The 12,093-nt window shown below is 41.9% G+C and overlaps 1 protein-coding gene across 2 annotated transcripts in view; it reads right to left on the minus strand.

Annotated features, from left to right (window-relative positions):
* Nucleotides 1-707: 707 nt before the first annotated feature.
* Nucleotides 708-12,093, minus strand: part of fhip1aa (FHF complex subunit HOOK interacting protein 1Aa) — a 31,320-nt gene continuing 19,934 nt past the window's right edge. For both annotated transcript variants that reach the window (XM_080520267.1, XM_080520266.1), the window contains exons 5-13: nucleotides 9,014-9,172; nucleotides 8,779-8,865; nucleotides 8,438-8,605; nucleotides 7,731-7,810; nucleotides 7,285-7,487; nucleotides 4,809-5,792; nucleotides 4,542-4,720; nucleotides 4,281-4,401; nucleotides 708-2,819 (exon numbers count right to left, since the gene is read on the minus strand). In XM_080520267.1, coding sequence (XP_080376393.1) covers nucleotides 2,626-2,819; nucleotides 4,281-4,401; nucleotides 4,542-4,720; nucleotides 4,809-5,792; nucleotides 7,285-7,487; nucleotides 7,731-7,810; nucleotides 8,438-8,605; nucleotides 8,779-8,865; nucleotides 9,014-9,172 — 2,175 coding nt within the window. In that variant the 3' untranslated portion in view covers nucleotides 708-2,625. The remainder of the gene's footprint in view (nucleotides 2,820-4,280; nucleotides 4,402-4,541; nucleotides 4,721-4,808; nucleotides 5,793-7,284; nucleotides 7,488-7,730; nucleotides 7,811-8,437; nucleotides 8,606-8,778; nucleotides 8,866-9,013; nucleotides 9,173-12,093) is intronic.

Below are 12,093 nucleotides of genomic sequence, written 5' to 3' on the forward strand. Positions count from 1 at the left end.
GGTGACCTGTCCAGGGTGTAGCCTGCCTTCCCCCCATACCCCGCTTCGATCAGCTCCACCACCAGAAGACTGATAAATGGGCAAACGGCTGCTGTTGCACATCTCAGGTGCATGCCACCGCTTCCAGCTTGGTCTTCATGAGGACTGACACCACAACAGTGGCCTATATTCTGACCTACATACATAGTTTCTTTGATTTAATCCACATTTCAATTTAGAGTTCTTTTCCGATTTTCCACCCGTCATGACCGGTTTGCACAAACAGGCAGAAAAATTAGGCTTTTCAACTCATCAAAAAGATCTTTATCTGGTGGGTGGGTGTGCGCGTGCCAATTATGTGCAGGATATTTATGAGCTGTTCAAACATTTGGCCCCACCACTGCTGTATGCTGTAGTCATTGCATGTAAGAGAGTGTAAGCTCTTGTGTTTACCCAACAACAAAACCTAGTTTGGAACAAAATCCCTCTCAGGGGGTGTTTGGAAACTGGATAAACGAGGACGAGTGTGTCTGAACAAACAAACTGCAGCCGAACACCCCTTGGCTAAAAGAAGTAAAGAAGATGGGTTTTAGATACATTGTGAGGCAAAACATGTTTTTAATGTGTCTTTATGCTTGAAATTCTTTTTTTGTGTGAAATGAGGGCATCAACACATTGTTAATTTCTCAGACTTGTTTGTTTTTCCTTTATTAAAAGAGGCTCAAATGTCCAACATGATAACAGCCCGGTCAGATTGTAAAGAAATGAACAAGGCGAATGAGTCTTTGGAAATATGAACCCACTCAGATAGAAAACAGTCCTGGGTGTGATAACTGCATTCATGCCACAGTGCTGGTAAAATAGCGATTTCTTTTATTTATTTATTTTAATACACTGGGATGGATGTGAGCGGCACTGTGGTATGAAAAGGCTCAAAGTGCTTTGCCACTTTATTCACCTGGAGAGACTGACTCTATAAAGTCCCAAAAATGGCTTTGATAAATACACATTTCTCATCGATTTTAGCTTTAAAAAAAAAAAAAAAAAAAAAAGGTCTTTATGCTTAATTAGTTTTTTGCAAAGCATCAAGTAGGAAGTGAAAGAAAAAAACTATATACCGTTTCTTTTTAAATTAGGTTTCAAAATGGATTCTTGTAGGGTGAAGATTTGCCTTTTTCGGGTCTTGGATTATTTTCTCTAAGGACAATAAAAATGCTGACTTTTTCCAATATGTACTGAATCTTTATAACTTGACAAAATATGGACATTCTGTCAAATGTTTCTCTTTTATCTGCTAGATAATTATTCATTGTCCAAAAATAAGTTGATCATATTGTGAACTGTTGAAAACTTCCCTTTAAACTTGTATAATGGACGGGGCAAAAAAAAAAAAAAAAAAAAGCTTCACAAACTAAAATGGGAAAAATATAGATTATTCCAGGTCAAAATCTTTAGATATCAGGCCATCATGTGAACTAAATATCATACGTTAGGCACTATTTTACAAGTATGCCCATCTTGGTCAAATCAGCTCATCCAGACAAGCTTTGTGACAAACTATTTTCCCATTTAGACAAAGAAAGCCGACATGCAGACTAAAATAAAAGCAATATGCAGCAGCTTGTCCTTGGTGACCATTGCAAAATGATTATTCTTCCAAAACAACTACAATCAACACCCTCAATGACCTAACGGGACAAAATGTGATGAGAAATAATCAAAAGAAAACGTCTCAAATCGGTCTAAAAAAAAAAACTTAAATACCCCATTCCCATAATGAAAATATGCTCCAAATAATTATACCTCATATACCCTTGACTTGCATAGTGTCCAAAACATCTCTTTCTTACAATATGTACATTATAAAGTGTGACTAAGGTAAGGCAAATTAAATACATCAACATTGATTAGCCTGGTTGTGGTGCGCTGTAACGTCAGTCTGTTCAAACGTTAACAAGCTGCAGAGCTGGTAAATGTGAGAACGTAGTGCATTGGAGGGAAATCACCTCACCCCAAGTTGTTTAATGGAAAGAAGAAAAAAAAAGATGCATAGAAAAACTCCTGAGGTACCGTGATGAACTGAATTTAGGGGGGGGGGGACAAATTAAATAAAGACACCCTCTAGCACAAAAGGATCCTGTGCAAACACCAGTTTGTGAAGTTGAAAACGTAAAGAGACCAACCTGCTTTGCCCATTAAGTCTGTCACAGCAGTTGCATAGGAAATGGCTATAAATGTTTACGTTCGGTCTGCTGAAAGGGCACTGAGACTAAATAATCTCCTAAAAGGCTGTTCAGAAGGACATTCGGAACAAGCAAAACCCAGAAAAAAAAAAAGACTGATATTTGTTAAACATTACCATTAAAAAAAAAAAAAATCAACAGTCTTTGGTTGTTGGACCTGAAGTTCGCCTTTATGGGCCTGATGAGCTGGTCAAGGCATCGACAAGTCGAGATTTTCCAGCGTTGAATTTAGACCTTATTGAAAAAGTAGTAAGAAGAAATTAAAAACAATTTCTTGTGCTTGGAAAATAAATACTCTATATTTGTAAAATAGCTTCTTTCGTCACAACATGTATGAAAAAGGAGTCGTTTTCGCCGTTTGAGTTCATTGGGACTCGTCACAGAAGCCTAAAGAGAGAGAGGATTACTCTTCCATAGGAATGTACGATAAGATGGAGTGCTCCTGTGCGACTGCAGCCAGTTCTTTGAGGAACTCGGTGAAGAGGACGGTGCCGAAGACCTCGGTCTGATCCAGAGAGATGACGGCTTTGGGTTTCAGTGGCGGCGAATTCTTCAAAATCCCTCCTCCGTCGTGATTGCTGGAGCCGCTGCTTTTGTCTGAGAATATAGATGGAAGGAAAGTAGAATAAGTTACGAGAACGGAGGATGAGCGGATATGTCGGAGTCAGTGTTCCCCGTGACTTTTCAGTTTTCTCAACTGAAAGACGCAAAAGATAAGACCGATCAACACATCGAATCTCTCTTCTTCCCACTTTCTTTTTTGTGTTGCACTTCTGCAAACATCAGGCGCCAGCAGCACAGCATGTATAAATGCCTGCGATTTGACAGAGTTGCCGAGCTACAAAAACACGTTGCAACAAAGTCTAAAAGAATTAACTACAAAAACATCCCATCATATGAGGTTTTCAAACGTCTGACAAAATGTGAAGCTGAGGAGCTTCACAACAGGATCTTTTTCACTTTTTATTGACAACAGTCAACATAAACAGAAACAATGACAATAGTTCTGAGATTGTGCCCAACACAACAGTATTTCTAAACTGTAAATCATATTACTTTGATATCTTAATGATTCATTATGTGGATTTTTAAAAAGAAACTACAAAAAGTATACACTAAAAGTGTAAAGATTAATTCTATGTTACTTGGCTTCCCAATCTCTGAGCTTAATTAACCTCAATATGGCTGTCATTTCAATTATTGTACAAATATGAGAGACATTGTTCTCGAATTTGTAAGGTGTCTGAATGTATTAACTTTCTACGTTTGCTCATTAGGGTTGGGAAAGAAGAAGCCTTTCACAGGTAATACTGACAAAATAGTACACCCATTACAGCACCCCACACACAGACAGACACACACAGAGGGGACATTTCCGGTCACCAATTATCCTAACAAGCAGGATTTTGTTAATAACCCAACTCCAGGCAGGAAGGTTCTTGATCCCAGATTAAAACAGGTTTGATGAGATCAGAGCGCATCTGCTGCTGTGCTGGATCTCCATCTCCTTTATTTATATTCTCCTTTATATATATATATTTACAAATACATTTTTCCTCTCAGCATTTTAAGAGCATCTGAAAAATGGTTGATTTTGAATGAATTTCATTCACAGAAAGATGCACAACATATTAAAACTTTATCACATAGATCAGCTTTAATTCGCTCAAACAACAGTGATCCCTCCTGACTCTAAGACGTCTAAGCTGTCCTGTGGTATTAAGATGGGTCAGCATGGGCAGTGTTTGCACCGACACCACCAGCAATGATGTTTTTGCTAGCGCTTTAGAGAGATGGGATCACAAACGCCGCCAATTGCTCCTCAAACACAGGCTTTGCAGGTCCCCGACCCCGGTGCACTCGTCACCCCTCTTCGATTAATTTCATCAACTATAGCAAATTTTGAACGAGACCTGCTGTTTGAAGACGAGTCGTCACTGTTTTCCTTGTCAGAGTTGCTCACTCTATTCATGTTCCTATCTTGAACCAAATGAGCCGCATAAATGGAGTGTGTCACTCCGCCTGGAGTAAAACAGCAGGAGGAGGAGGTTTTCTCACCAGTTTCCATGAACAAAGCGTCTCTTGCCAGTAGCCAGTGCTGGGCAGCAATAATCAGCTCTGGGAAATCCTTTCTGCTGGAAGCCTGTTCTTCTATCTGGTTTTTCACAGTAGCTAGTACCTGACGGAAACCAAAGAAAAGAAGGAACAAAACGCCTCATGTTAATGCAAATAGAAATAGAGCACAACAACGATGAAGAGTCTCCGTGAGGTCTAAGTGCTGCTGTTGCCTGGTGTGGCTCGGTAAAGCCGTGGTATTACCTGGTAAAGTGAGCGAACCGTAGGCTGAAAAACCAAGTTGGTGTTGAGGAAGAAGGAGCGCAGGAGAGGCTGAGGGTAGGCAGCGAGCTGGGCCAGGATGCCGGTCAGCAACAGGTTGACATGGGGGGAGTTGGAGAGCATGTTCTCCAGCCGGGACAACAGTACACTGACAAATGGACCTGCACCAGGAGACAAATACCCTCTTTTACTGTGCGACCAAGACATACTTTGGGAGTAAATATCAAGACTCTTGCACAGCAAACTCACCAGTAAACGGTATCGGCTGGTTTCTACTTGTACTTCCACTGCGGAACTTGATTGTCCCAAATGGTGAGAACAGTTTCTCTGGCTCCGGAGTTTCGGCAGAGAAAGAAGTAAAATCCATCTCCTCCTCGTCCTCCTCCTCCCTTGGTGTGAGGGGTTTCTTCATGTCTGCGTCAGCTTTACCTTGTTTTCTGCCCGCTTGAGTGTCCAAAGTACGAATGAGCTCCTCGTATTGAGCCAACAGATCGTCGCCCCCCACAACGGTCGTGTTTTTAAAGTTATCGTTACAATCCGTCTGAGTTTTGACCGCCGAGTCCGAGCTGCTCTTGCTATTATCTGCTGTCACAGAGGCGGGAGGCGCGACACCGAACCCGTTGTTCAGTGGGGTTCCCGCTGAGCTCGGCTCCGATTGCGATTTGGACTTCGTGCTTTCGGCATCTGTGGCATCTTTCTTAGCAACAAGGTCATACACCATGGCATCATCCTGGAAGTCGTTCTCTTCGATGTAAGAGTCCTTCACTAACATGATGGCTGTTCTCCTCATGTCCTGGATGTGCTTTGGGGGATCGGCAGGCGGCTGGTGCGGAGGTTTGGTCGCCGCGGGAGCCTCGGCGGTCTGCATCGGACACGCGTCGTAACTATCGTCCCACTCCAACTCAAGCTGGTGGACGGAGGGCGGCGCCGCGCCGTGGTTCAGGCTGGGTCGAGGTTGGGGGGCGGTCGGCTGTTGGACCCGTTTGAGAGCCACCTGGGCCTGTCGGCCCTTCAACCCCGGCTCCTCCAGGACGCCGGGCTCATATTTCTCGGGAGGCGGGTCCTCGCCGTCGTACAGGGCCGACCACACCTGGCAGGCGCGTAGGCAGCTGCTGATGCTCAGGTGGGCGTCGTAGAGGTAATGAAGGTAACTGACATCCAGGTAGATTTCTGAGCCGATGGTGCAGGAGTTACCCGATCCATCGCCCTCCTCCAAGAAGAGCTTTTTTTCTTCTAAAAACAGATAAGAAATGCTGATTAAAGCTCGGCGCCGCTCTCACGCTGAGCACAACTAATGAGTTTGACGTGTGACTACAGAGGCTAAAGTGATGCGGTACAGTGAAACAGCGGGAAGCCTCACTGTTGGATATATGCTCCCAATTAATCCTCCTATATGTGCATTTTAATTAAAGGCAAATCAGCACCTTACAGTGTGTCATATGTCTACACCGACTGAAGAAACTGGTATGAGTCCCAAAAAGAGGATAATGAAAGATTATTAAATGCATTACTTTAATTATAGCTATTTTTGTCTCCAAAAGCAGCAGTGAATAATTTTCCCATTCCGTCCATTTAGCCTCTCTTTGTTTTCACCACCATCACATGGGTTACAATATCCATTCATCCAAATACAGCCATGAAGAGCAAAATCTGCAGAATGCATTTCCTGCAGAGGTAATTTAAAAGCGGCAACAACATCCATAAAAGCTGGTTTAAAATGAAAAGCAATAACTCGTTTGAGCAAGTCCGTAGCACAAAACACAACGTCAATGCTGAAGTAATGAACAAAGATGCCACAGAGAGCCGTTCACTGATGAAGGATCAGAGGACATTTCTCGGTCTCACTAAATCAACAGTCTCCCACTGAGGTGGGAGTAACAAATTACACATACTCCCCTCACTCTTCATACCAATTTTTGTTTGCAATTTTTCTGGAAGCAATTTTCCTCGTAATTAAGCTCAATTTAGGCCATGTAATTCACATCACTCCAGTTGCTACTGATGGTGCGTTCGTGAGTAACTGGAAAGTGGGAAAGGCCGGACTTCCTTTCAACACCATGAATCTGGAAACCTCCCACTGAGAAAGTCTAAACTTTTGGAAGTTTCTCAGTCTTTCTCAGAGGCAATCTGTGAAAAACCTTTGTCAGAGTTAAAGTGTGAAAACTCAGGCTGCATTGGACAAGCCCTCGTAGTCTTCTTTATGAAAACATTTCAAGGGAATGCTCCCAACTGGGAAAATCGACATTTGATTTTCAAAAGATTCCCAGCTGAATGAACATAGCACACATCAACACATATTTTGAATTAACAATCAGTGCTTTTGATGTGCAATTTTATGGACAATACTTTAATCCCATTACCAGAGAAAACCACTGCTTCAAATCTATGTTTGTTTTCTAAACAATTTCAGCCAGTCCTAATATTTCTATAATGTATTATACGTCTAAGAAATGTGCTTTGTTTGTACTGAGCTTAATTTCTACTTTAATATTGATTATAAGAAAGACAATGTTTGGGTTCAAATTGAGGAATTCACTGCTATATACACAGATTATTTAATTTAAATAATGAGGATTACTACCAGAATTGTGTGTTCACATTTGGCTTGCCTAAAGTCATTCATTGAAAAACCTCTGGCACCGTCTTCCTCCTTTCTAGCAAAAATAACTTCAAATCTGAACTCAAACACCAGATTCACTTTGTAATTGTGACCCTCTTCCTTTACCTGTGCTGCTGGATTTGTTGGGGGTTTCTGCCCCCTTGGAGAAGAGGATGGACTCCAGCTGTCTCAGAGGCGGAGGGCTGTGATCCGGGGAGCAGCAGGACGGCGTTAACGCCAAGATCTTGGCCGCCGACACCGAGTAACAGTCCCTCTCCTTCACCACGCGCCTCTGACTCATCATCATGTGGTTACAGGGGATCAGGTACCTACAGGGGCAGACAGATGGTGACAGTGGGAGGTAGAGAGTCAAGACTCGTGGCGTTGTAAACCGATTAGATGTGCCATGCTTCAATGGGATAAGTCAGTGTGCGTGTGTGTGTGTGTGTGTGTGTGTGTGTGTGTGTGTGTGTGTGTGTGTGTGTGTGTGTGTGTGTGTGTGTGTGTGTGTGTGTGTGTGTGTGTGTGTGTGTGTGTGTGTGAGTGTGTGTGTGTGCGTGTGTGCGGCTCACCTCAGTACGAGCTGCAGCATCACGTCTTCACAGTACAAGCCGATGAGTGTGCGGAAGAGAGCCAGCGACACGGTGCCCAGCTGCAGGGGTCAGTGGGAGAACATCACATTGTTCAATCGATAAAATGCTTTTTTTCCCATTCAACAAGACAACAACAACAAAAGTGCCAAACATAGTTTCATTCAAAATGTAAATGCTTGTTTCTTTGTCAATATTTCAGAAATATAAAATGCTGCTCGAGGTCTGTAGCAACCAATAATGGAATGTATGAGGATACATACACATGTCGCTTTATCCCTATTATGGTTGTGAAAAATATCGTTTACTCTTTCATTACATTCATTATACGACTACTTAACATTAATGTGAAAAGCAAATATGTTTTCTCTCACATTTGTGGTTGATTATGTGTGAGTTTAAGAGGAGTTTTAGCAAAGACTGGAGGAAACTCCCAAAGCCATTTGCACAGTGAACAGCAATGTAAAGACTACATTATTTATTCATGTTAAAAGATTCAGCTGAAATACTTGAACAGTTTTTTCAGAGAAAATACACCAGTTTATGTTTTGAATAAAGTCACCAACTTTCTGGTCCACATGTAAACATGTCACTAGAGCCTTCTTACGCCACTTTTAAATCTGATAAACATGATCCATGTCATATGTGTTTATTACCAAGCCTGCATGTGCACCAAGCTCTTCCAGTACCTGAAATGGAGTGTTGATGCGGCTGACCAGAGTGTCCAGGATGTACACGTTCTCATGTTGGTGGAGGAGAATGAAGGAGAGGAAGGCCTGCAGCAGGGCCGGCTCCGATACGCTTCTGAGGAAGAGGTCAAGGTACGCTGTAGTGGTCATCACCTCCTCCAGGGTGAGCTGCACATAGGTATAAACAGATCACAAGTGGGTAAAGATTAACTTACAGAACACATGCCCAAGGTGAATTTCATTAGTATGCACATACATTTACAATTAAAGCATAGAAAGTAATCCTTTCATTCATATTCAAAACAAAAGTCGCTCTGTATTCCACACAGATGAGTGCCAACCTTATGCAGTGCGGGAGCGAGGACCGGCACGAGGAAACCGTTGTGGATGTAGCCGAGCAGCTGGTCTCTGATATCAGGGTGGGCCACCTGGAAAAAAAAAAAAAAAAAAGTCAATATCAAGAGACACCGGGGTCAAGAGTACAGACCAACAAAAGCTTGCAGGCATTTAGAATATCTGAATGCATTTTTTATGAAGCACAGCATTAGTGCACGCAGACTGGACGCACGCGTTCACCTGAACGACGGCGTTGCAGAACTCCAGCGAGTTGAGAAACTGGACGAGGGGCGGCGTCCTGAGCCAGTCCTCTCTGTGCAGGCAGTGCCACTCCTCGCTGGGAACCTCCAGTTTGGTGGGCAGAGAAGAGTAGAGGCCACTCAGCCCCGTGGCCAGCACCTGACGGAGAGACACCGGATTAAAATGTCGTCTTTTTACTCCTCTGGTCAAGCTCAAGAGCTGGTTTGAGATCATCACGAGAAGAAAGCACTCTACTTTCAGCAATAGCAGTCAGTATTTTTTATGCTCCGACGAGTTCGTGGCATGTTTTCATAATATTGTTGAAAATACCAGAATCTTCTTTAACCGCGTAGCTCAATCAAAGGTCAAAAGGTTCCTCTGATAGTACAGTTTATGTAAAAGTACATAAGCCATATATGCATCCGTTTAATTCGACATCATATTTTAATCAAATTTCAAACATGTTTGATCTGTTCTTTCCAGTAGGAAGAGCATTACATAAATAAGAACCATTGAACGAGATTATTAAGCACAAGAGGACATGGTTAACATAAAGCGCATTCTGAGCTTAAGATCCTGGCTGAATTCATTAGCAACCAGTCACATGACCATCGACAGCTTCACAGTCTTCAAACCATAAAAAAACAAGTTGACTGAATTCTTTCAAATGTGGCTGAATGTAACTGAAGATGAGCTTTTTTTGATTACGGAGGCCCGAGTTCACAGTGACCTCACATTAATAGCAAAATATCACAAAACATTTACTAAACACTCCCCCATAATAATTTAGATTGCAATTCTAACAATTGCCATCAATTCAACAAAACCTGGCAACGTGTGGGAAAGCTTGCTTTTTTTCTCCTTAATTTTATATAATCCATGAGTCGTTTTCCACATTATTAACAACAGCATCACCATCTGTCACTTCCAAATGAAAATGACTGTCCATCCATGTTCTGACACCAACTCAGGGCTGCAGGAGGCTGGAGCCGGCCCTCGGCGAGAGACAGATCACCAGTCCATGACATAGCAAAGGCAGACAATCACACAGAATCACTCATACGGGCAGTTTAGAGTCAGAAATTAACTCCAAGCACACGTTTTTGGACTGCGAGTTGAAACCAGAGAAAACCCATTCACGCACGGGAAGAACATTTAAACTGGAGACGAACGTTTCCCCCGGTGGAGCCTGGGCTCAAACACAGGAATTTTCTCAGCATGAAGCAGGAGCGCTAACCACTACACCACTTTTTAGCGGAAGGAATGTTCAAAAACAGCGTGAACATTGTGGCTAGAGTCCTAAAATATTCACAGTGTGAAAGAGATGGTAGTTTGGTGCTTAATGCGATGTGAACTGAATTTTACACACATGGTAAATTTCTATGCTAATCACAAAAAAAGGGGGGCTTTAAAACATTTGTAGCCAATTTGTAAGATGCAGTATGTCGTATTTCACAATACCAACACTTGTTTCTAAGAAATATACTTCTTCACTGCTCATCAGTGCCGACGTGTTTTCCCCCATTTTTACCCGCCGGAAAGTTATTTTCTTACGTATGCACACAGTTTATCGCACCCAACATATTTAGCACATTGTGTTTACATACAAGATGTAAAAATAAAAGTAAAACATTTATTCATGTCAATAAAGCCCATTAATTCAGACCTATGCCTAGTATTTAGGCAGTTCACGCAGCTCTGCATGATGACTCTGGCAATATTTTACAGGCGCATGTCAAACCAAATTTAACCATCACACCAAACTCACCTTTTCATATTTAATAAATTACCAATCCCTTAATATATCGTTATGTGCCTTGTATTCATTTTCAGTTCATGGAATATGGACAGAGTGTTTATATTGTGCATATGTCCTCCCAATACCGGGGTGTGTGCGTATATATATATATATAAAACCTCAGAAACAGTCCACTTGAATTCTGTAAGTCATAAGTGTATTACAATTTAACCCTTCTCAAACTTGTTTAAATCCTTACACTTGACCCTTCACTTGCTTCTGATATATAAACATTACATGATTTAATGTGAGCATAATGTAAGCCTCCTCCAAATATAACAAAGGGATATTGACTGTTTTTTTGTTGTGGGGAAAATTAAAGAGCTGAAGTGAAAAATATTCAGAAACACTGTTGGGCAGTGACGTTTATTGGAGATGTGGCCTACTCTATTGTGTTATAACCATCTTCTTTTATATATCTTTTCAGTTATTATAGTCAAAGAGAAATCTACAGCTTTTGGTCAAAGTGGTGAGACTCAATGACACTGTTGTTAAGGACCAGCTTGTTTTAAAGCCTCTAAAAGGACAATAGTGAACTAAGACTTAAGAAAATATGAATGAGAGTAGAAACTAGTAATGTAGAAATGCAAAACCCCCTGACATCCTGTAATAATGTTGAATCCATCAAAAATAATGTGGCATAAAGTAAATAAAGGGAAAATACAGGCACCATCTAACACTAATGATGCAGTGTTCTACTTAGCATACGTGTCATATAGTCTCTGTTGTCAGTGTCACCTTTGACTTCAGCAGATCTATTAAAGTGTTTTACAACTCGGTTCAAAGCGAAACACTCCAGTAAATCACATCCTGCTCTCGACGTTTTAATAAAGTGATGCATACACTACCACAGTGCCGTCAACCTGCTACAGCTCAGCCTTCCTGTTCCTCAATGCACAGCACACGCACAGATTTATGCGTCCTGCAGGTCAGCAAGGAGACGTCATGAATAATTGAGCAGCAGAGCGTTCGTTGTGCACTAACGATCATGATGAGCCATACAGTCTCTCATTAATGCATTCATGTCAAAATAACCGTCTGTCCTCGTTTTGTTCCAATACTTGTTATGGATTTCCAACAACAGAGAATATTGCATCACAGGCCAATTTACCAGCCAGATGAGTGCATCATTAGTGTTGTAATGTATACATCTTCTATGGGATTATCCCACTGTGCCCTCTGTGTGGATGCCAGTGGAACAAATTCCATTCAGACTCTTGTTGTTCAACTGGCATCCCATCAAAACCTATTCTTCACCGCGCTGTCTGCAGCTGTGGGTAAA

Source organism: Blennius ocellaris (assembly GCF_963422515.1).
Source record: "Blennius ocellaris genome assembly, chromosome: 3".
NCBI classification, from domain to species: Eukaryota; Metazoa; Chordata; class Actinopteri; order Blenniiformes; family Blenniidae; genus Blennius; species Blennius ocellaris.